The following is a 25987-nucleotide window of genomic DNA, read 5'->3' on the forward strand; positions in this document are numbered from 1 at the left end:
TGAATCTTCCTTTTCTCCTCATCACTCCTCCACCAAACGTAGCCATCCAATGAAGTTCCGTGATGAGGGTCTTGGGGAGTTCGAAGCATTGCATAACATAATTTGGGATTGCTTGAAGGATAACTTTGATGACGATCTCTTTCCCGGCCAAGGAGAAGAAAGAGCCTTTCCAACCCTTGACCTTCTTCCGTACTCGCTCCTTAAGAAACTGGAAGATAGCCGATTTGCTTCGCCCCATCGACATAGGGAGACCGAGATACCGCTTGTGGGCCTCCGTTACGACCACCCCAAGAACCTGGGTAACATTGGTTCTTGGTCCCGACTTCACCTTCTTGCCGAAACTAACTTCCGAATTCTCATAGTTAACCACTTGGCCCGAGGCTTTCGTGTACGTCTCAAGATACCGCTTGACCTTCATCGCTTCTTGACTTGTGGCCTTGAAGAAGATTAGGCTATCATCGGCGAAGAAGAGATGGGATACTCTAAACCCCGGGGAGCCAAAGTGGATACCATTAATCGACCCCAAAGCTTCCGCCCGACGGAGGAGGGCCGAGAGGCCTTCGGAACAAAAAAGAAATAGAAAGGGAGATAGCGGATCCCCTTGGCGAAGCCCCCATTGCGGAATGATGTTATCCTTGTACTCTCTGTTGAACATAAAGGAGAAGCGTACCGAGTGCACACACCTCATCACTAGTTGCACCCACTATCTTTCGTACCTGAGAGCTAGCATGGTAGATTCGATAAAATCCCACTCAACCCGATCGTAGGCCTTCGACATATCAAGCTTGAGGGCTCCGAAGAACCCATTTCCTAACCGGACTCTCATCATTGTATGGAGTCCTTCAAACCCAACCATCACATTTTCGAGAATTTGCCTCTCCCCCAAGAAGGCACTTTGGTTGTCGGAAATGGCCGCATTCATGTTAGGTTTGAGGCGGGACACTATACACTTGGCCACCGCTTTGTAGACAACACCTCTTTCACTTAGTCAATGCCAACACCTCATAAAAGGTGAAAAAACTAACCCCTTTTTCACTTAGCCACACGGCTAAGAATGAATCCTTGTAGAAACAATCCATCTTATAGTAGAGTACTTGAAAGACCAAAAAATAAAATAAAAACATACAGATATTTCTTTCTATACAAAAAAACTCTAAGTTCATCTTTGTGAAGCCAGCTGCCCCTCTCCCCACAGGGAGTGGAGACACTGGCGTCCGGTGAGCTCCAAACTAGGGGAAACGAGCTCTTTCGACATCCTCTAGTATTCAACGATATCGTCTGCTTGGTTTTTCCTCCCCGTAGGTGCTCATTTTTTTCTCTAGCGAAGGAGCTCCGATCCATCTCTCCATTGTCATCGCTATGCACTTTCGGTGTTGCCAAGAGCATTTGGAATGTCGATTTGGTGGCTCTTCTCCGGATTCGGTTCCGCCCTGGCCGCCCTTTTCCCCCGCTTATCTGCATGTCCAAAGTTTTGTGCTCTGGCTTACCATGTCCTACCGAGCTCCGATGATGGTCGTTGCTTGCTCCCGAGGATGGGTTCCATTAGGGAAAGTTAGGTTTATTTTCAATAGTTGTTTTATTTAATCTTTGAATGGTTGAATTATGTTTTGGTTAGTCAACTGTGTCTTTATCTCTTTGTTGCGTGCTTTTTTACCGAGGCTTTCCTAAAACACGAGGCACTTAGCACACGAGGCACTTAGCACACGAGATGTAGATTTTGGGTTTGCTGCCAACCTCAAGTCTTTGACATCTCGCTGCGAAGGGTCGCTTAATTTGCGGGGTTCAGGTTTGAAGAGGTGATCCTGCAGTGGGAGGTTGGAAGCTATTCTATGGCTGGTTGTTCAATGGTTGGTTGTTGCTCGGGTGAGCGACAACATTGATTATGTAGGAGTTTATCTCCATTTTCGATTACGAGACAGGAAAATGCTTCGGTAAATCTCAAGTAGGCCTAGTCCTACATTCATGTCTCGGTGGTTCTCAGGCGGCACCTACGGCTGGACTGGTCGTTTAGATATTTCGTTTGTACTTTGCTCATTTGTAGCAGTTTATGAATTAAATTCCCTTGATGCAAGAAAAAAAAAAGAATCCTTGTGAAAATAATTCAACCAATAAGAATCAAGCAAACAATTGTTTTTGAAGGTGGTGTGAAATTATCACTAGATCAAGTTAGGTACCACAATTAAGCACACAATTAAGTTATTAAAGTATCACCTTGAGAAAATTTAACAAAATGACATGTGTTGCATTTCATTCTTTGACCGAAATCAACATGTCACCTAAGGTACACGGCCAAGACTAAGTCCATGTGGTTCAGCAAAGCAAAAGTCACATTTTTCTTAAAACATTTTTTTCTCTCCAAAACCAGAGACCCAAACAGTAAACCTAGGGTTTTCATTTGAGCCGCCGTCGCCCCCTCCAGGGCCCAGACGCTACTGCTGCGGCAAGCTCCGACCTGGGGGGGAGCCTTTTCGAGCTCTCCTTTCCTGCGCTTTTTTTTTTTTTTTTTTTTTTCTCGTTTGCCTGGAACTTTCCCAGATCTGCTCATCCTTTCAGATCCAAGCAATGGCTTTTTCCGGCAGCCTCTCCGCGTCTTCAAAGGTGCGCAGCTCCGCCGTCCGTCATTGTATGGGTCTGCTCCTCGCGGCTTCGCAGGCCCCCTCCGCTGCTCTCCTCGGGATTTGGGTTTTCGGTGGCTGTTCGTCGTTCTCCGGCAACGGAGGATCCGCTCCGCCGCTTGTCTCGGGCTTCCGGCTGGGGGTGTCTCGTCGCGGTGTTGGGGCTTGTCATTCGGAGGTGCACTCCGTCGCTCCTCCGGGTGTTGGTTTTGGTTTGCAGATTGCTTCTGATTTGGATTTTAGTTCTTGGTGCTGCTTTTACTTGTCTTTGGTTTTTAATATTTACTTTATTTGCTCGTATTTTATGTTAAGATGTATTATGTTTTGGTTTGGAGGTGGGTTATCCATCGTCCAACTTCCCGCTCTAGGAACTCTGTTAGACTTTTGTCTATGCAATCTGAAGAGTTGTCTTCTTCTTGGTCAATGGATCACGTTTGGTTGGATCTCTCCACCATCCACTCAGGGATATTTGAAAGAGCTTGATATTTTCTCTATTCGCTTTGTGCTTGTTGTGCACAATTTGGGCTTTTATTTGTATCTGGCGTTGACGTTAGCGTTAGCGGTTTATCTTTTCCGATCGAGGTCTCCTTTGTTCCTTGGATCAAGAAATTCTAAAACTGTATCTTTGGGTGTTTTATCCATAATCTAATAGATGGCCTAGAGCCCATTTTCTCTAAAAAAAAAGACTAAGTCCATGTGGTTTGATTATCAACCATTCACAATTTTACATTTTATTAATTCTATATGATTAGTTCTACACTAATAGGAAAGTGACATGTATAAAATCAATGATTAAATTTGCATTTACCTTATTAATACTTGTTGCCATATTCTAAAATATAACCTATATTATTTATTTCATTTAACATTATGATAAACTTCAAATATTTTAACCATTTGATAGTTTTAGTGAAACCCTAGTTTTTGAATTGAATGACTTTTCTATTTCAATTTCTCAAACTGAACTATATATATTCAACAATTGAATTAAAATCCAATTTAGATTTCAACAAATGTTATTATTTTTATAGATATGGGCCCATATGAACAAAGCTTATGATTGGATCATTTGATTCAAACGTTTGCAAACGTTTTCCAATATTCGTTCCTAATGTCAATTATCTGTCATTTAAGAATTGACACTGAAAATCTCATGATTCATATGTTCTAGTTTTCTACTCTATGCACTAATACAATAATATATATAATCTATTAAATATCTTTCAAGGTTTACCCTTTATGATTTCGTGAATATCACTAAGTAGATGAAGATTATAAAATTATAATTATTTACCTTTAAAATTTTATTTCCTTCAACTCCTTTGTTGTTTGTGAATACTTACAAGCATTCTTAGTGAGTTGTAGCTAACATGTCATAATACTTGATTCAATGAATTATGTCAATTGAATAATAGGTCTGATTAAATTATTCACACTATCACAGAACAAAACATGAGATGATATATATTGCATTCAACATTCTTGTTAATGAATTCCATTTCCATGAGAACTTATAACTCCAACATGACTATGCCATTTCACTAACTAGCTAATCAAATATTCCTAAAGAATAACTGTGGCCATTGACTCATCAAATGAATATTTATAGCCATAGAAGCCAGAAGACATAGGACATACAACATAAGACAGATGTTGCTACAAATTCATAAAAGCCATAATCATTGAACATTATCCACAGTCATATTATGAAATTTATAAGCAACTAAGCCATATCAAACTTATTGTTTGCTAAATAGCCAGCATTTGACGACATTCGTATTTAATTACTATTTTTAGCACACATAAAAGAGTTTTTACGACTAATATTGGCAGTCCTTATAAATAAATCAAATAAAAAATATGAAATAAATAGAAATTTGTATTTGTAATTTATTCTCAATTTATCATATACAATTATGAAGAGAGGGAGGGAAGAGGGAGAAGGCAAATGGGGATGGCATGGGGATGAGTTCATTAGAGATAAAGAAGGGTATGATTATGGTGACTAGAGCTTCACAAAAGCACGAAGGTAGAAGGCAGGGCTGGTAAAGGAGTGTTGGGAGTGCGGGATTTGGGCGAGGATGGGCAAGGAGGACTGAGTTGGGAGAGGGGGGGAATGGCGGAGGGCATGTGCATATCGGATGGCAGAAGGAAGAATGGTTGGTTGGGTCAGGTCGGATGGCTGAAGGGCTAGTCCGGCCGGCTGAGAGAGAGAGAGAGATAGAGAGAGAGAGAGAGAGAGAGAGAGAGAGAGAGAGAGGTTACCTTGATCAGAGGTGGAGTGACAACCGCTTCATGGTGGCTTCCACGGCGGGGTGGAATGAAGAGCATGTACGATTGAAAAATAGAGTGATAGATAATGAGAGAGAGTTACCTTGGTCAAAGGTGGATCGACGACAGTTGTGGTGTTGTTCGTAGTAAGGTGAGAGGGAGAGAGATCAGAAAATAACTGAGAGAAAAAGAGAAACCTCGAAAATTTGACCTAGAAAACTTAGTTTCTTTACTTAGGACACAATCGTAACATTTTACAGTTAAATGTTTTAAAAAGCTTTTTTTTTCTTCAGAAAAAGTACAAATTTGAAACAGCGCGCGACTAGTCACAGACGTATGCCATTACGTTGCTGCTAGATAGCTGCTATTGGTTGAAGCCATTTTCGGCTGCATGAATGTAACTGTATTTTATTGTAGTGTCCATCAATTCCATTTAACCCGTTCTCAGATGTGAAGTCACATACCTAGTCTTCTTATCATTAGACTTTATCTAGAGGAGATGTGAGACTGCACAACTTAACGAGTCTTTCCCTGATGTATATCGGTAATTTAATTATCATAATAATCCTTCATTTCGATGTCGATATATCATGATATATCGGCTATATATCGCTATTGAAAATACATTGGTAAAAAAAACGTTAATAAATCGTTTCATTTTACAAAATATCGTGATATATCAACGTAATGGTCAAATTATCGCAATATTTTAGAATTTAGATGCTATAAAACACGAAAGCCCAATTTTCAAGGCTTTACCAACCCATACTAAGCCATTGAGGTTTTGTGCATAGTTTTATAATGCGATTTTTATACGTTCCTTTTATCCAGATCGTAGGGAACAGTATTTTTTTTTTTTTTTTTTTAATTTTATATTATGATAAGGTTATGAAGCCAAATGTTCTAACATTAGAATAGAGGAGTTACTTATTTTAAAAAAATAAAATAAAATAAATAAAGAGGAGTTACAATGAATATAGTACATAAATCATGGCTTTCTTCCGGTGAGTAGGGCTGAAATTAGATTGATTCGATTTACTTTTAGAAAAAAAATTGGACCAAACTCGGTCTATTTTAAGCAAAAATCAAGTTTTGTTGCACACAGTGCCAAATTCGATCCCTGGTTACATCGAGAAATGTAAACCATCGCACCACTATCCCTTACTAGTCAATCCTTTTTTTATTTTTTTTTTATAATCTGAATCAATCCTTTACTTAAATAATATAGAATTAGTTTGGTTTAGTTATAACCAATAAGATTCATCTTTTTTTTTTTTTCAAAAGTTCATCGTTTTAGAATTCCAAAATCAAACATGTTTTACCCAAAGTAGTCTCAAAATGAGTGATGTCCAGAGAAATTTTCCAGGCAGCGTGTGGGTGAGGACAGATCACATTGGAAAGACTCATGTTACGTTACAAGGCCAGTCCTTAATATATAGAGTGGCCATGCTAACATACTTCTGTATGAGCCCAAATCTATGAGTGGAGGCTAAAAAAGGTTTGAGGAGAAGTGTTAAAAATTTGTATATGTGCTTTAAAAAATTGAAAGTGTGGCTGAAAACACATCGTATTTTGAATCTTGTGAGTTATAAAACATCTCTTGTCTTTTTAAGTTAATTTCTTAAGTGCAAGGTGATTGTTCAGTAGATTATTTTGAAGGTTATTCATTAAAATTGGGTGTGATTTGTGCTTATTATATATTTAAATTGATGATGTACCGGTGTCTAATGAAAAATTAAAATGATATAAATAAAACAACAGCTTCAATTTTTTTTTTATTATCTATTTATATATGTTTACTTAAATGATATTATGAAGTATGAACAGAAAACAAAGTATGGCTTAAATCACGGCAAAAAAATGGGCACCAAACGCTTATCAAACTGAACACAAAAAGCCTGAGCAGACCGCGTGGGTCCCACTGATTATTGTTTGTTTTTTTTTTTTCAACAAAGTTTTTGGATTTTTTCTTTTAACTGCATATGCATACACAGTTTTTATAGAACATAATTAAGAAATTTATTAGATAGATTCATATTTCGGCATTATAATAATCCATCCATTTCAAATTGTGAAGGTTTCATAATAGATAGTCAACCAGTTAAACTTATCTGAAAAAAGTCTAACGTCAGTCTTATTATATACGCAAAGACATACATTCAAATGATTAATCAACTGTGAAAAAAAGAACTTGAAGTTTTACGTATTTTTTTATTGCGATTGGAAACTATTCGATGATTTTGTACTAAAATTTACATATAATATAGATAGTGTATTTTAGAAGTTATGCTCAATAAATAAAGAGTATAAATATTCGATGATTTTTTACTAAAATTTATATCGATACAAGGTCATTTAAGTAAGTATGTGTTGAAGGTTCTAAATGAAATTTCGAAATCGATATATTCACTATATATATATATATATATATATGGTCCGGCGGCTATATAGCCCAATAGAATTTAAACTTTTGCAAAATAGCCATAGTTTGGCTATTATAAGCAAACTAGCCAAAGTTTTTTAAAAGCCCAATTATGCCCCTCGGTCCAATTATGACTAGGGATGGCAACGGGTACGGGTAAAGCCGGGTACACCTATTCCGTTACCCGTACCCGCTATAATTTTTTACCCGTTACCCGGACCCGTTTACCCGGATTTTGAGACGGGCCGGGTAACGGGGATACCCGCCGGGTAAGCGGGTTAAAAATATTGGACCTGTTACCCGTTTACCCGGTTTAAAAAAAGGGTAGCGGGTCAGGTAGACCCGCTTACCCGTTTACCGGTTTATAAAATAAAAATCCATCAACAATATAAAGTTTAAAAATAATAAATTTAGGTGAAAAATATCAAAGTGTTATTACAATATAAAGAACATTAAAATTCAAAATAAATAAATAAAAAATACAAAAGAAGTCTTCATTGCAAATTGATCATCTTCATTGTAAATTTGATCATCTTCATTACAACGTTATTATCTTCATTGCAACATATAAAAATTTATTATCTTTTTAAATATTTAAAAGTTAACGGGTCGGGTCCCGGGTAACCGGGTACGGGATGGCTATTCCGTTACCCGTACCCGGACCCGTTAAAACCTTAACGGGTATTACCCGTTTACCCAAAAAGAACGGGTATTACCCGACCCGAATAAATCGGGTAACGGGTCGGAACGCGGGTAACGGGTCAAATTGCCATCCTTAATTATGACCCTCGGCCCAATTATTGAATTCTCTCGATTCTCTCTCGCTAATTTTCTCCCCGATTCTCTCTCGCTAATTTTCTCTCATTCTTCATTTAATTTCGTCGGCGAATTCTCTCGACGAAACCCTAGAAATCACCATCGTCGCCGTCGTCGGTCTTTCTCTCGCACGTCTGCCTTCGCTGCTCTCGAGTTCTTCGCGAATTCCGACACCTGTGTGTGCAAGGAAGAAGAGACGTCGCCGTGAGCCGCCTATAATCTTCAATCCATCTCCGGTCTTCAATATTCGCCAAACCAAATTAACTGTAAGTAAATTTCGTTCGTTTTAGTTTTGAAACCCTAGATTAATATTAAAGTAGGCTGGATTAAACTTGGATGATTAATCGTGGCCTTAAGCTTGTGTGAGTTTTGAAGGTGTTGATTGCGGTTTTTGTAACCCTAGATTAATATTAAAGTAGGCTGGATTAAACTTGGATGATTAATCGTGGCCTTAAGCTTGTGTGAGTTTTGAAGGTGTTGATTGTGGTTTTTGTAACCCTAGATTAATATTAAAGTAGGCTGAATTAAACTTGGATGATTAATCGTGGCCTTAAGCTTGTGTGAGTTTTGAAGGTGTTGATTGCGGTTTTTGTAACCCTAGATTAATATTATAGTAGGCTGGATTAAACTTGGATGATTAATCGTGGCCTTAAGCTTGTATGATTTTTGTAGGTGTTGATTGTATGATTTCTTGCTAGAGATCAAGAACGAATCCTATTAAAGTAACCTGGATTTAGCATGGATTAACTCTTTCTTTGGCAACGTTGAAGCAGATAATGAGGCAAACAAGGCAATCAACGGCAAGAAATGAAGAAGCGAGAGCTGCATTGACAAACCAAGAAGAGGCTACACAAGTAAATAATTGTTTGTATCTTTAATAAATAAATTTTAATCCAGGCTAGTCTAATTTTAATCTGGTCTCTTTTGTGCAGTCGCGCAACCCGAGCGATTTCGTGATTGCGAGAGAAGCATGTAATAGCAACGCCAAAATAAATACACACACACACACACGACTCGATGAGATTAAAGGAATCCTGTCAAAGCTGAGTGACAAAGAGATCAAGTCAGTGAAAAATGGGGTCTTCGGTCACTTGCTAGAGATCGAAAACATCGCATTTCCGGGGAAGATTGTGCACCAGCTGCTCCTGCGGCAATGCCATGCTGCAAAAACAAATGAGCTGGCATTCAACTTCAACGGACAGATTGCAAAGTTTGGTATAAGGGAGTTCGCAATCTGTTCTGGGCTGCTCTGCAAACACAACGACGATACAGATGACATAGAGGCTACACCACAAGTAACAATCGTCGAGAAGTTCTTCAACAACAAGACTGCATCCGTAAACAGCCTTCTGACGGTGTTCAATTCTTCGTTAAGCGCAACAAGTGAAGATAAGGTCAAGCTCGCAAATCTGTGTATTCTGTACACACAGATTTTGCCTTGCCAACATTTAGTGAGTTACGACCCAAAATACTTGGAGCTTGCTGACTATCCCGACAAATTTGCGAATTATCCATGGCGGTTAGAGAGTTTTAGAAAACACATCGAGACGATGAAGAAGCATCGAACGTTGAAGACGGGAAAGCTCCAAGCATATGATGCTGGTGGTTTTGTTCATGCCCTAGTAGTATGGGCTTATGAAACAATTCCACTGCTGTTGTAGAGAGGATTCGCAACAAAGTTGCGAACAATAAAGCTGCCCCGAATTTTACGGTGGAACTTCAACCTCACGCCCAGCTTCTTCAACTTGTTAGAGGAGGTTTTCGACAACCCAGCGGTATGTTTTCATGTTTTGTTGTTAGAAAATATATGTTTTAAACTGGGATTATATTTAATCTATGATGGATTATGTTGTTAAATGTAGCTATCGCTGATCGAAATTGAGTGCACAAGGGCTGAATTGAATAAGGAGTACATTTAGCCATTTCTAACCACGATGCAGCCAGCACCCGAAGGACAACAACAGGAGAGTCGCGATGAGGACTCGGTGCATACACCACAACAACAAGCACTGTCAACACCGATGCCTTCAGTGCGTGAAAATGTCATACTCAATGCTATGAGGGCAATGGAGATGAGATTGGAGAAGAGATTGGACAGACTCGACACCAAACTCAATGCACTCCATCAAATGGTACTAAAGATAAAAGACAAAAGTATGGTGGAATCATCAAACGCCGGAATCGCCTCATAATCGCTCCACATCTCTGACTTCGATGATATAAACTACATTGTAAACGACATACAAACTATTGTAAGTAATAATTAACTTTGTTTATTTGGTATAAATTTCAAATTATGCCTAATAAAGAATGTTAACTAGACCGCTAATGTTTCAGTTGAACATCGAGAGGGCTGAAGAGATTCCAACCAACCCACCAACAGTGAAGGACACCGAAAGGGTTGCAATCGACCCAGCGACATCAACTATACAGGTTTGAAAACTCGACATATTTTTTAGTGTTTGGAACCTGGATTATTAATAGTGAACCCTGGATTAATTTGTTTCACCTCAACACCGAGATGCCTGAATAGATTCCAATTGACCCGACAACGGTGAAGGAGAACGAAAGGGCTGACACTGCGGTGGCGGAACAGATTTCAACCCGGGGCGAGGATGGCGTAGGTCAAATGGTTACACTCCAAAAAGGAAATTTGAAGATGAGGGTAATTGGTCATTAATCCTGGATTAATTCTTAGGAATGCAGGATTAAAAAGTATGCAGTCACTGAAAACATGATTATTTTGCTGTAATTGTTGCAGGTTTTTAAAAAAGCTGCAAGGCGAGAAGCTCCAATCGTCCGCAGGTCACCGCGGAAACGCGAACAACACAAGGCTGCTGTTATGTGTCTGCCTTATACAACGGAGTTTGGATCCGCGGACCCCGATGTGCAAAAACAAAAAAGGCAAAAGAAGGCTGCTTTGAAGAAGAATGAAGAAAAGCCCGAGAAGCCGGCCGTGGAGACGACGACAAAGCAGCCCGAGAAGCCGACCGTTGAGACAACAACAAAGCAGCCCGGGATGCCGGCCGTGGAGACGACAACAGAGCAGCCTGAGAAGCCGGACGTGGAGACGACGACAGAGCAGCTTGTGGAGATGCCTACCCCCGAGGACATGCCAAGCTTCAGCCTTAACCTTACTCAATCTATGATAAAAAAAAATGAAGAAACATGTAATAGGAAACGTTAGAGTAATATTTGTGTTATTTTCAGTTCTCTATCAATGTTTGTAAAGAAATTGCATGGAAGGTTAGATTAGTGAGTTAATATCTTTTGAATTTTAATCCAGAATCGTTAGAGTAATATTTGGGTTATTTTCAGTTCTCTATCACTGTTTGTATCATGGCATTGAAGGTTGGATTAGTCAGTTAATTTCATTGTTAATTTTAATCCAGGCAAGACTAAAATTAATCCTACCTTAAACTCATGAAAATATGAACAAAATTAATCATGCCAATCTATTCCAAATATTCTGAATTAAACTACAATGTCAAAATTGAAAATGAACAATACCAAAGTCAACATAATTGCAAAAAAAATTCAAAAAACCAAAAACCAAAAGAATACACAAATGAAATGAAATGAACCCTAGATCTTCGCACAAGTTCTAGTGTTGTGTCCGGCTTCACGGCATGAACCACAATGCACATGTTTGAATTCATTCGAAGAACGAATCCTTTTCTTCCGAGGCCTTCCAGGAAGAGTCTTGAGCTTAGGCGGTTTGATAACGCTCGTATCACCCGCACGAACCAATGAGGCTTGATTCTCGTTTATAGGATAGACGCATCTGGAATAAGTCGCCATCAACGTCTCCTTGGTGTAATATGAAGACACATAGTTCATCGGGTCGAGCTTTCCCATCCAAAGAGCGGCCACGGCATGTCCGCAAGGAATCTCTTCTAATTGCCAAAACAAGCACGAACAACTTCTGTTCAGGATATCTACAGTAACAGATCGTTGCCCATCAAACCACCTCGAATAGCGTCAAATGAACTTCATTGACCTAATTCAAGATAAATATGGCACTATCAGTAAGATTAATCCAAGATGGATTAAAATTAATCCTACATTAAACACATGAAAATATGAATTAAACTACGATGTGAAATAGTTTTAACAGCCTAAACATTCATAAACACTAAAAAAAACATACATAAAGAAACACATACCTTCATAGACCGAACTTCATCTTCCTTCTCCAATATGAGCTTATACGCCCAAGAAGTCAACCGAGACTTCATCGATTCAAAAGACGACATACGTCTATAAAACCATTGCTATAGTTTTTTCCTAAAAACCAAGACTAGGAAAACTACCGGCCAGCTCCGATTTTCTCGTAGAACAGCGTTCATGCACTCCGAGATGTTAGTTGTCATGACTTGATATCTTTTCCCCGGGAATTTGGAACGAGCCCACAATTCCGGATTAGCTTCAATCAAATAATCCTTGATTCCCGACTGCTTGTCACTAAGTTTGTCCAAAAAATACTCGTACTCGTCGTGCGTGTATGCCTTGGCAGCCTTGAGAAAAAGTGGCCGAAGTTTACGACGGCGAAACTTCGTCAGTAAGTTACCCCATAAATGCTGAATGCAAACGCCGTAATTCGCATACGGGAAGACTTCCAATGCTCCCTTGGGGATCGACGTCTTCCGATCCGATATAACAACCAAGTTCTCGCGATCGCCGAACGCGTTCTTGATATTTTCGAAGAACCAACGCCATGTAGCATTACTCTCCGTATCAACAAGTCCAAACGCTAATGGAAGGATATGGTTATCATCGTCCATCGCAGCCGCTAGCAATAACGTCCCTGTAAATTTCCCTTTCAAAAATGTTCCATCGACGGAGATCACGGGGCGAGTATGCTTCCAAGCTTCAATTGAAGCCCCGATCGCAATAAAGAAGTTCCTAAATTCTCCGGAAGGTTTGATCTCAAAAGTATAATAAGTTCCTAATTCAAGAAAAATATGACATTGTCAGTCAGATTAACTTTAATCTAGCCTGGATTACAATTAATGACAGAAACCAAAAGAGGAAAAGAACACTATCTTGATTCTTTTATGCTATCATCTCAGCAACAACCGGAAGAAGTGAGTACGAGGTTGCATGCGAACCTATAACTTATTTCAACACGAGATCCCGACCTTTCCACGCAGTAAAATAAGATATGTTGACTTTGTAATGCGTCCGCATATGATCCACAACATCGTTAGGAACCATATGGTCTGCACGACCATTGTAGAACTCTCTCTTCACACACTCGCTAATAAGTGACGCCGATGCTTGCCGATGCTTTGCTGAAACTACTTCGACAACGCACGTGTGTTCTTTTTGGTACTTTCTAATCACCCATACACCCGAGTCCCCACACACGGACGCACTTAACTTCAAATCGCAAGGTTGTTTGTTGCAAACTATGAAATACCTGCTTTTGCTAGACCGGGAAACTTTGAACTCAAAGTTGTTCTTGATTGATATCATCTTCAAAGAATTCACCAATAGAGTCTTTTCAAGAAAAAAAAACTACCCTCCTTCACATCAAAATTAGACGGCATGCTGTTCAATTCCAAGTTGTCAACAAGATCAACCTCATCCAAATCTGAAATAGCTTGCAAATCATCATCGGAAAGGCCAACGTCGTCAACACATGCGAGAGCTTCGAACAAATCAACTACACAATGAAAAGGTAGATTAACATCAAGAGAACCTTGATTAGTGTTAACGAAATCAAGGAATTCAGGATCATGAACAAAATGAACAAAATTAACGAACCACAGTCAGAATGAAAGCATTACGAACAGAAGATTAAAAATAGTGAAGGCAGGATTAAATTTAATCCGAGCGAACTATAAAGACAACATGTAAGCTTTATGAAGACGGGATTAAATTTAGTCGAGCCAGGCTTAAATTTAATGAAAACCTGGAAATCCAATTCATGAACGCAGAATACAAAACAAAAACAAAAACAACTTGAGAAAATTCAATCTAAGAACGAAACTGACCTGCTTTAGCAAAATCTGGTAGAAAAATAGAACTCGTCACCAATGCCATTGAAAAACTCCTGAATAACAGATTGAATACAACAAAAAAATATAAAATTCCACAACAATATAGAAGATAAAAAAAATACAGTGAAAAGAAACGAACGCAAGGAAACTGACCTGCTGGATTAATGAAATCGCCGTCGAAATTCATTGATGAATTCGCCGACGACTGAGAATCAACGCAAACTCAAAGAAGGAACGCTTAAATCAGAGCAATTCTCCGAAGACGAAAAAAGATCGCCGAAACTGAAAGGACGATTTTGACGAAATGAAGAGAAGATTGAGTTCGAAATGATAAATTCGCGGATCGAAATGAAGATTTGGATTGAAATCGGAAGAGAAGAAAGAGTTTGAACGGAAATTTGAAGGAAAAAATGGAGTGAGTTTGAGCGAAATTAGAAGGAAAAAGGGACGAAAATTTGAAACCGAAGCTTATATACCAAACTATAAAGGGTGTAATGGTATTTGTACTCTCAATTGGCTATTTTGCCTAACCTAATGAAACTATGGCTATTTTGCAAAAGCCATAGTTTGAATTGGCTAGTTCATGTCATTTTTTCATATATATATATATATATATATATACTTTTTTTTGTACTTTGGTCTAACTTTACATTATTGTTTTTCTTATATGCTCTCCTATATTTATTATTTTGAAAAAACTTTACATGGTCATTTGAAATTATTTGATTGGTAAAATAACAAAAAATTACATTGTAAATAAAAAATTAACGCTATCACTAAAATATTTGATAATGTATATGAGCAATTTATCAATTTTAAAAAAATATATATCAAAAAAACATTTAAGTTGAGATTTACACAGTTTTTGTAAATTTAACTATTTCGCTAATTTAGAAAAAATCTTTTAATATTCATGAATCAATTAATTGTAATGGAACAACCTATTTATTTTTATCTTACCGTTGAACTGAAGTCCTACCAGCTCTGTTATTAGTTTGTTTTTATTAAACTAGTGTGTACCGAATTTATCCCATTAATTAAGTAATTATATATATATATATATATATATATATATATATATATATATTTCTAAAATAAATAAATAAACAATTTCTTACTTAGTACGATATTAGTAACTGATTGAAATTTGAATGTATTTCATTATCAACATTTCTCTCTCTCTCTCTCTCTCTCTCTCTCTCATGTAGTATTGGTACACGAAGCAAAATTTCGCAAATCAGTTGTATTTTTTAGTGAAAATGAAAATAGGTCAACAAAAACAACCTTGTGGCTATATCACGAGCTTCCAATTATTTTAGCCAAAATACGCTGTTTAGGGCTCCAAAACAGTGTTTTTTTTTCATTTTTTGTTTGATATTTTTATATTTTAAGCTTTTTCTATATTTTTCTTTTTATTTCAAGTTTTTTGTAAAAAAATATTTATAGAATTCGTGCTTCCATGTGTTTGTTCTTCTTCTTTCTAAACCCCTAGTCTACATCACTCTATCTTGGTTGGCCTTGTATGATTTTTTGGTTTTTCTTCTAAACTATGCTAATATATATATATATATATATATATATATATAATTAATTGTTAATAACTTATTGGGTTTTCTAGTTTTCTGTGTTCTGCACGATTAATAATCGTTAATTATTGATGATATCTGACCGTCTTCATTTTTTTTCTTATCATTTTTGTCCTAAGTTTTGCACAATTACTAATCGTTAATTATTGTTAGTGGATGTATGTCTTCATATTCTTTTATTTTCAAAGTGTTTCTTGCTGTTAATAAATTTATGCATTTCTAGTGTTATTTCAAAATGAAGTGTAAGAATTTTTTAAATTTTTTTTGTGAAATAATTAATTGCGAGGGAAATATTTTTTTAATTTGTGGGACTATATTTACTTTTCCTTATTTAGAAAAATTCTATAGAGTATGCCACTTGAAACATTAGATTTACAATCTATCTAATAATGTTTTAAGCATGTTTAAAATCTAACCACATTTAGTGACGTGACCTCATTAATTATATGGGTTCAGTGACTATATAGCCATATGAAACGTTAAAATTTTTTAAATAGCCAATGTTTCGTTAATTTTTGGCAAATAGCCACGTAAATCTATTTACGTAGGGTAAATTTCTAGTAATATGTGTAAATCACATTGGTTACGTCATATTTTTGACTATTTACGACACATTTATGGCTATTTACCAAAAATTTACAAAATGTTGGCTAAAATACAAATGCTTATGTTTTTGTGACTTAAATCGCTAAATATTTATAATTATATAGTATTTTGCATAATTGTACTTGGTATTTATATACGTTAATATTGATAAATATGTTAATTTTGATAAATGGCTAATTTACGAAAATAAATGAAATATTTGATTAGTTCCTTAAACTCAAATTTGAAATTGGCTAAATAGCCCTTTTTAATTTCAGAAAATTAACAATTAAAATATTTGGGTGAAAGGCTAACATACTAAAACTTTAGCATGACCATATTGAAATTAGAAAGTTAGGGTGCCCGAATTAGTATTTGTTTCAAGAGTTTGTATAAAAACTATCCAAAGTAGAATAGAATAATATCTGTGCCATTTTCTTTTGTGATCCTTTGGTTATACTGTCCTTGATTAATTTCCCAACATAATATCAAACATATTATTTGTTTCCCATTTCATATTTAGATACAACTGTTTTTAAATACCGACATCAAATTTTTTTTTTTCATAAAAAAATATATGAATAAGTAAATGTGTGTTAAATTATTTATTTTTGCAGTAAAATAAAAAACACGCGTCTGTAAACATGGTAAGCTACCAAAACTACCCAGCATCTTATTAAGGAATCCTCTTATTAATTCATGACATTTCAACACCCGAAATTACACTTTTACAACTTCCTCATTCCTCTCTCTCTCTCTCTCTCTCTCCAACAAAACTTACTACCCCCGAAAGTGAAATAGAAAGACAAGTCAAACCAGCAAAACTTATTTATTATTACCTACAAAAAAAAAACCCTCAATCTATTCAAACTTAATCACCCAAAAAAAAAAAAACTCCAACCCTTCTAAGACAGGTTCAGCCTTCTGCTGATACAATATTTGTTCAGAGCCGGCGTGTGAAAAATAAAATTATTATTATTAATATTTTTGGTTTGGTATTGACGAGAACCGTGTTTTAGAGTAGAATTTTTCTCATAAAAATACACATACATAACCCAGTTTGGTTTTCCATAGACCAAATCTCATTCGATTAATACATAAATATTCATATTCATATCCACATCATCGATTTTTTTCCCATTTGGCCTAAAGCTACGAAACTGTCAACGCGATTCGGTGACGCCACAATAATAAGGATGAAAACTCTTCCTTAGTTCGTCAGAGAGCCGAAACAGAGACACTCGTTTTTTTTTTCCCGTCAAACAGAGAGAAAAAAAAACGACATGAAAAACGCGGTGAGGCGCAGAGAAGCGAGCTACGACGACGACGGCGATGAAGAAACTGAGACGAGAGGCATAAAGTTCGCGCCATATACTGTCCACGTGCCGTTGACGCCGGACAACAATCTTCCGGCGTCGGAGGCTTCCACGCCGCCGCGGCAAAGCGAGCAGTCCACGTGGCTGTTCGAGACCAAAGGCACGTACGGATACGGGAACGCGATCGCTCCAGAGGACGATGAAGAAGAAGAAGAAGACGATTCCGAGGCCTTTTCGGAAACGTTTCAAGAGAAGCAGTCACGGCCGTTGACCACGAAGACCACCATCTCCGCCGCAATACTCATTCTTTATAGGTAACTCTTCATTTTTTTTTTTGACAATTACGCTTTTTAGAATATCGAGATACTTGGATTATTTGTCGTATATTGGCCTTGATATATTTTTTTTTATTGCAATTAAAATTCTCAACTTTGGACACACAATTGGCACCACCTGTTATTCTTTCGCCTAACTTTTTTCCGATTCTATTAAAGAAATTTAAATAGTTGCGACCAAGTTCATTTGACTTTGATTCTTTATGGTAAAATAAACCATTCGCCAAAGTATGTTGACGGTATTTGAAGTGGCAAATTGCTAACTATTAGCAGCAGCAACAACTAAAAATTGAGTATTAGAACATTAAAATTTTTGTATAATGTTTTATGTTTTTTTTTTAGTTTGAACGATTTTTTTATCTTAAAAAAAAAATTGGGTCAAATAAATATGAGATTCAACAAAACAATTGATGAAAGCAACTCAAAAGAGTCACAAACTTTTGTAAATTTTAAAGGTAAAAAAATAAAAATAAAAAACCGACAAAAAGTATAAATGAAAAAAAAAAAGATTTAAGGCCTGATTCAAGCTTTAAACTTTTTTTTTGCGCCACGCAGGGACGGACCTACTTCAAGCCGTCTGAAGTGGGTCCATCCCTGCACGGTGCCATGTTTTCGAAGTTCAAGGATAGCTAATGTAAAATTAACTCGAGGTTTAAATTTAAAGATGACTAACTTTCTTTCCTATAAAAAAAAAAAAAAAGTACAGGTCGTTGATAGTAGTGAGAATGGTATTTCTGGGACTTTTCCTCCACTGGAGATTCAAACACCCGAACGAGGAGGCGATATGGCTGTGGAGCATCTCCGTCGTTTGCGAGGCGTGGTTCGCCTTCTCGTGGCTCCTCGATCAGCTCCCGAAGCTCCGTCCCGTGGAGCGAGCCGCCGACCCCGAGGCCCTCCGCGGCTTGTTCGAGCCGCGCGGAGGATCCCTGTCGACGGACCTCCCGGCCATCGACGTGTTCATCTCCACCGCGGATCCCGAGAAGGAGCCGCCTTTGGTGACGGCCAACACGGTCTTGTCGGTGCTGGCGGCCGACTACCCCCCGCACCGCCTCGCCTGCTACGTCTCCGACGACGGAGGGGCCCTGCTCACCTTCGAGGCCACCGCCGAGGCCGCCAGTTTCGCCGCCGTGTGGGTCCCCTTCTGCCGGAAGCACGCCGTGGAGCCGCGCAATCCCGAGGCCTACTTCAATCGCCTCCGTCTCGACCCCCTCAAGGGCAAGGTGACCCTACATTTATTACTTCAAATATATATATATATATCGTCCATAAAGGGAAGCTAAATATTAATTTCTAGTATGATCTTACTTGACTATATCTAATTTTTATATAATATATATAGAGAGCCATAACCGCTTTATATTATTTGAGCTAACATGTCATAGACAATAATCTTCTGATGTACTTAATTTTCATACAGAGAATCATAACCGCTTTTATATAAGGACTCAATATTAGGTGACTTAGTTAAATTTAGGCCATACTCTAATCTAAAGATTATTTGAGCTCTTACATTCATAAGACTTAAACAAAAGCGGAAACCGATGAACGTCGATGGGTAGTAGTATGATCTGCCTCAATATTTAGGTCTTACTCTAATCAATATATAGTCTATGTAAGCTCATAAGTCAGATCACTTAAACACAGACATGGTAATACAGTGGGATTAATAATATTGAGACCGCGATTCCAACAGGTGAGGCCGGACTTTGTGCGGGATCGGAGGATGGTGAGGAGGGAGTACGCGGAGTTCAAGGTGAGGGTCAACGCGTTGACCGACGCTATACGGCGGCGTTCTGAGGCGCACAACACGAGGGAGGAGATGAGGATGTTGCAGGCGCGGCGGGAGAGAGCGATAGAGAGGGAGAGGGAAGGTGATGACGTGGAGGAGGAAGAGGAGGCTTTAACCGTGGTCAAGGCCACGTGGATGTCCGACGGGACTCAGTGGCCCGGGACTTGGACTGTCCCGGCCCAATACCACTCTAGGGGTGACCATGCCAGTATTGTACAGGTCTAACTCTTGCTCTTCCTATGCTCTATTCAATTATGCCAGTAATTTAATATTTGGAAAATTGATATATAAATTCATACAAATTCTTCTGTTTGTTTTGATTTGATAATAATATGAGCTAGTAAGAACTAATATTGTATAAATTCAACCACTTGAATGGGAAACAGTTTTTTAGAAATTTATCCATGAATAATCATGCTGCCTGGACATCATTATATTTTTCGGTTGCCAGAAAGCAAAAAAGCAGTTACTTTGCTTGTTAGGTCCAAATTCCAATCGACAAAAAAAAAAAAAAAAAAAAAAAAAAAAAAAAAAAAAAAAAAAAAAAAGGAAAAAAGGTGTCCAAAATACAATGTCCAAAAATTTATTTTCACTGAATAAATGAACATACACCTTTGCCTACGAAAATAAAATAATAATAATAAAAGAAGTTACATTAGTGTAATATATTAGCTTTATTATTATTATTATTCTATTTATTATAAGACCCTTTTATTTTATTTTTTCTTTGATTGTATTAAGATCATATACTCAGGTTTTTGTATTTTTATTTATTTATTATTTGGACTCTCTTTTTTCTCTTTAGAATGCTTAAATCTTCATTATTGTCAAATTTTAGGACTAGTAATTTCGAAGCAGATTGTAATATCTCTTTGCAGGTGATGGTGAAATCTCCGAGCAGCGTCGTAGCGGACGACGACGAAGACACCGCGGAGGATCCAAACTCGCGCCTCCCGATGCTGGTGTACGTGTCGCGCGAGAAGCGGCCCGGGTACGAGCACAACAAGAAGGCGGGGGCGATGAACGCGCTGGTGCGCGCGTCGGCGGTGATGTCGAACGCGCCGTTCATCCTCAACCTCGACTGCGACCACTACGTCAACGACTCGGGGGCGCCCAGGGAAGGCATGTGCTTCATGATGGACCGGGACCGGGGCGGGGCCCGCGTGGCCTTCGTCCAGTTCCCGCAGCGCTTCGAGGGCGTCGACCCCTCCGACCGCTACGCCAACCACAACTCCGTGTTCTTCGACGCCTCCATGCGGGCCCTCGACGGCCTGCAGGGCCCCGTCTACGTCGGCACGGGCTGCCTCTTCCGCCGCACCGCGCTCTACGCGTTCGACCCGCCCCCCGCCGCCGGAAGCGGCGGCGATTTCGATGGTCGCCGGCCGGGGCGGTGGTTCGGCCGCCTCTTTGACCGCCGGAGTAAGAGGTTTGGCGCGGCGGTGGCGGACGTGGAGGCCGCGGGGCTCGTGCGGCCGAAGAGGTTTGGAAACTCGAGGATGTTCGTGGAGTCCGTCCCCGTCGCAGAGTTTCGGGGACGGCCCATCGGGGACCGCCCCGCGGGAGCTTTGGCTGCAGCCACTGAGGTAGTAACTTTTTTTCTTCAATATTTTTTTTTCTTATGAAAATTAGGAAAATAGTCGATTTACGTTTGACATTGCTATATAGCCAACATTTGGTAAATCTTAAATAAATAACCACTTTCAGAAGTAAAGTAAATAACCAATATTTAATATAAAAAAATGATTATTTACCTCAGATTTACAACTGAAAGTGGCTATTTATCTAAGATTTACCAGACGTTGGTTATTTAGCAATGTTAAACATTTAAATTGGCTATTTTTCTAATGTACTCAATTTTTTTTGTGCAAATATGATGTGCATTATCATGCTAGAAAGTGATACTTTGGTTGGTAAATTAGGTTTTGGAAGATAAAAAAACGGATGCGTCTAGTGGTAAAGGTGATTTTTAGGACCTTAATTAGTCTTCGGATCAATTCCTCTATATGTAAATTAAGACCACAAGGCTAATCTCTCCGTCGATAATGCCAGAGCCTTTATATTTCAGTTGAGTCCAATTCGCATTGTTATTAAATAAAACGAATCACAAAAACATTGATTGCGTTACACTGTAGTCGCCATAGAAAAAAAATAAATGAAATATAAAATCTAAAAAAATTGAAACATAAATTCAAATCCATAACAACTTATTTATAATCATTTTTAAAAAAGTATTATAAAATTTATAATTGTTTTAATTAAATAGTTTTAATTTACGAAATTTAGAACTGAGAACAAAACATTAATCTTTTTCTTTTTTATGAAATGACAGAAATATTACTATAATGATCATTTCGCTCTAACGACTAGTTGATAAACTAAAACGTCACTCTCAAAATTGGTTGGTGACTATCTGAGCTAATTTTATTTATTTATTTATTTATCATTGATGTGATTTTAATTTAGTATTGACATTTGGGGTCGGCAACAGGAACGGCTTGATGCAGCGGAAGCGGTGGCAGAGGCGGTGGAGGTGGTGTCGTGCTGGTACGAGGACAAGACCGAATGGGGGAGCAGCATCGGGTGGATCTACGGGTCGGTTACAGAGGACGTCGTCACAGGCTATCGAATGCACGAACGCGGTTGGCACTCGGTCTATTGCGCGCCCCCCGGGACAATGAAAAATAACAAGCGAGACGCCTTCCGTGGCACCGCCCCAATCAACCTCACCGACAGGTAACCAACATTTCTAAAAAAAAAAAAAAAATTCCAAATCTTTTTCACTTCGTCTAATAAAACAGATTATGTCTTTAATATTGCTCAAATTTTGTAACACGAATTAAGAAAAAAATTGGCTTTTTATCGCAAATTTCTCTTCCACTTTTTTTTTTTTTGTTTTTTTTTTTCCGTAAAAAATTTTCAAAAGAGTTTTGGCTTTCTAGAAATGCCGTCTTTTCTTTGAAAATAAAACAAAAATTGTCGAATATTTCTGGCTTTGGTGGTCGGCGATCTAAATAACGTCATTTTAACTCATCTTTTGTAAGTAGTTATTTTTATTTTATAATGTTTTCATTTGTTGGTGACTCGAACTCATCTCCTTGTTTATGTGGTTTAATTATCTATTTCTGTGATAAAATTAAATTCAATTCTCTTAATTTTCCACTGGGATTACCAACTTCGTTTGACATGATTCGAACTCATCAGCTCGCTTAGGAAGCGAGATCCTCACAATATTGAAGCTACCGCTTTTTTTTTTTCTTTTAATTATCCATTTGTTTGATAAAAATTAAATTCGATTCTCTTAGTTTTTTAATTAAAAAAATTATTTTAAATCCTTTTTAATTTCAGGCCTCCCCAATCCTATTTATTTAATCAGGCTTCTTTTGTTTTTCATTCGTTACCAACTGGTCTAGATTCTCTTGTCCATACCTTTTAATTTTGAAGAATTTGTTACAACTAGCCAATTTCGTAGCTTATTTTAAAATTATAGCCACAGTATCATTTTATTAAAAAAAAAAAAAAAAAAACTCAACAATCCAAGATAAATTAAATTTATTGTTTTAGTTAATTTAATTGATTTGGGTATGGTAAACTATCTTCTTAATAAAATAAAACTTTAGTTATTTTTTATAAAAATGGTAGACTATTAGACTATTGGACTAATTGCCCCTTTAATTGATAAAAAAAAAAACTAATATTTAAATCCCAATTCAGGCTACACCAGGTACTCCGGTGGGCGACAGGGTCGGTAGAAATCTTCTTCTCGCGGAACAATGCGGTACTAGCGGGCCCACGGATGAAGCTCCTACAAAAAATCGCGTACTTGAACGTGGGAATCTACCCGTTCACCTCGGTGTTCCTCATCGCCTACTGCTTCCTCCCGGCGCTATCGCTATTCTCCAACCACTTCATCGTTGGCTCTGTTGACGCAGCATTCCTTTGCTACCTCCTCGCCATATCCCTAACCTTAGTCGGCCTCGCAGCCCTCGAGATCAAGTGGTCCGGAATCTCCCTCCAAGACTGGTGGCGCAACGAGCAGTTTTGGCTCATCGGCGGCACCAGCGCCCACCTCGCCGCCGTCCTCCAGGTAAAATAGAAAATTCGGTTTAGTAATGAATGCATTGCTTTTTTTTTTTTTAAATATATATAAATAAGTTTTGGGTTATTTAGCTAAATAGCCAATTTAAACTATTGAATTTACAAATGAGTCAAAGTCTGCCTAAAACTAATGAAATAGCCAAAATGTGCAATAATTAGATTTCAAAAAAAAAAAAAAAATTGACCCTAAGATAAATTTTTTTGAAAGTAATAAATTGCTTATAATAATCGTAACAAATTATAATTTGAGTGTCAAATAAAATTTGACAATGTAATTTTGACTATTTTGCTGAAAAATTTGAAATTTTGGCTATTTTGCTAATCAATTTGTTTCGATGGCTATTTTATATAATTTTTTTTGTTAACTAAAATTTTGCTCGGTTAAAAATAAATAAATCAAAATGAAATAATTTACCGAATTTACACCTCTACCTCCAGGGCCTCCTCAAGGTGGTCGCCGGGATTGAAATCTCCTTCACCCTCACCTCGAAATCTTCCTCGGAGGAAGGGGACGAGGACGAGTTCGCCGATCTTTACGAGCTCAAATGGACGGCCCTGATGGTGCCGCCGCTGACGATCATGGCGACGAACGTGCTGGCCGTGGCGGTGGCGCTGTGCCAGGCCGTGTACAGCGTTGAGGTGCAATGGGGGACTTTGCTCGGCGGGGTTTTCTTTAGCCTTTGGGTGTTGCTTCACTTGTACCCTTTCGCGAAGGGGCTCATGGGCCGGAGAGGGAAAACTCCGACCGTCGTCTTTGTGTGGTCTGGTCTCTTGGCTATAAGCATTTCGTTGCTCTGGGTCGCTATTGACCCTCCTTCTGATACTTCTCAACTCGGCGGCTCGTTTCAGTTCTAGTTACTATACTACGTGTCGTCTCATATTGATTTTTTTATACGCACATCATAACTCATTCTTTTGTTCTGTGACCTTGACTGTTTTTTTTACTACTAAAAAAAAAAAAAAAAAAAAAAAAACCCTTACTTACATTTTACATACGTATAATATACTAGGTTTAAACTTTATAGTCAACCATTTGACTTTCCTTTTGCCAAATGAAAGGATGACTTTCATTTGCACGCTCATTAGTTAGGTGATTTCGAATAAATGAATTTCTTTTAAGCTCGCTTCAATTACTTCTCAAATAGGATCCTCGTTTCAATGCTTCTAGAACTACGTGTCGTCTCATATATTTTTACATTGATTTCATACATGCTTACTCATTCTCTGTTTGGTGACCCTGTGGCTTTTTGTAATTACATACATATTATACAAGCTTAAATCTATAAAGTCAACATTTGACTTTTTTTTTTTTTTTTTCAAATGAAACGATGACTTCGCATTTGCACGCTCAAAGGCTTGTCACATTCAAGATGTGATTATGGATATGTGTTTTAATCTTACTACTTTTTTATTTTTCTAAAAATTGGCTTAAGGCTATGCTAAAGATTTTTTGGATATTTTTTTGGTTTATTTTTTTAACCGGTGTTAACTGTTTCTAAGAGGTGTCAGTTAGGTAGATCTTAACTGAAAATTTAAGGTTAGGTTGAACGGAATCTCATTCTTGATGTGATAAATTCTTTGTGACAAAAAAAAAAAAATGAGCGAAGTCTTATTCTCGTGTTTCTCATTACCCTGCTACCTCTAAAAGTGTTAAAAGGGTCGGACCGAACCGATCTTTCTTCTTCAAGCCCAAACGATGCCGAACGAGGCTTAAGGATATGACTTTACGTCCAAATTGGGACCAAACCTTCGACAATAGGACTTAAATTGGGCCTCTAAAATCTCAAATTATAATAATAAAAAGTAATATAAAAAGTACTTTTTTAAATTAAAAATTACAATTTTAAACAAAATAACAAATATATTAGTAAAAGCATTAATATCATTAATATAAAATTAAATTTATATGTTAAAAATATTTTTTTACACATAAAGTTATAAATATGAAATAAAAATATAATATTTTTTTATTTAAAAAAAGGTAGGGCTCGAACCGGGCCTAATTAGGGTCAGGATCGGGCTCGGATTGAGCTTTTTGAGGGCTCGAACCGGGTCGACTTGAGGGCATATGCTCTAGGCTCAGACCAGGCCTTTCATGAAACTCGGTTTGGCCCGACTATTTTTCGAAAAGAGTCGGGCCGGGCAAAATCTC

The 25987-nt window shown here is 37.8% G+C and overlaps 2 protein-coding genes across 2 annotated transcripts; one reads left to right on the forward strand and one right to left on the reverse strand.

The window, feature by feature from the left end:
- Positions 1–11709: 11709 nt before the first annotated feature.
- Positions 11710–14316, reverse strand: LOC149405024 (uncharacterized). Its single transcript, XM_089607748.1, has 7 exons — positions 14252–14316; positions 14124–14182; positions 13649–13792; positions 12438–13072; positions 12291–12356; positions 12221–12242; positions 11710–12062 (listed from the first exon to the last, which is right to left on the reverse strand). Exons 1-7 carry the CDS (start codon positions 14314–14316, stop codon positions 11710–11712), a joined length of 1344 nt encoding a protein of 447 aa, XP_089463874.1.
- A 2714-nt stretch (positions 14317–17030) lies between these two features.
- Positions 17031–24778, forward strand: CSLD6 (cellulose synthase-like D6). Its single transcript, XM_089606757.1, has 7 exons — positions 17031–17930; positions 18658–19171; positions 19645–19959; positions 20619–21323; positions 22229–22473; positions 23452–23818; positions 24268–24778. Exons 1-7 carry the CDS (start codon positions 17584–17586, stop codon positions 24688–24690), a joined length of 2916 nt encoding a protein of 971 aa, XP_089462883.1. The 5' UTR covers positions 17031–17583; the 3' UTR covers positions 24691–24778.
- Positions 24779–25987: the final 1209 nt, after the last annotated feature.

Source organism: Urtica dioica, chromosome 2, assembly GCF_054948205.1.
Source record: "Urtica dioica subsp. dioica isolate 48M chromosome 2, U.dioica_male_clone48M_v1_H2, whole genome shotgun sequence".
Lineage (NCBI taxonomy): Eukaryota > Viridiplantae > Streptophyta > Magnoliopsida > Rosales > Urticaceae > Urtica > Urtica dioica.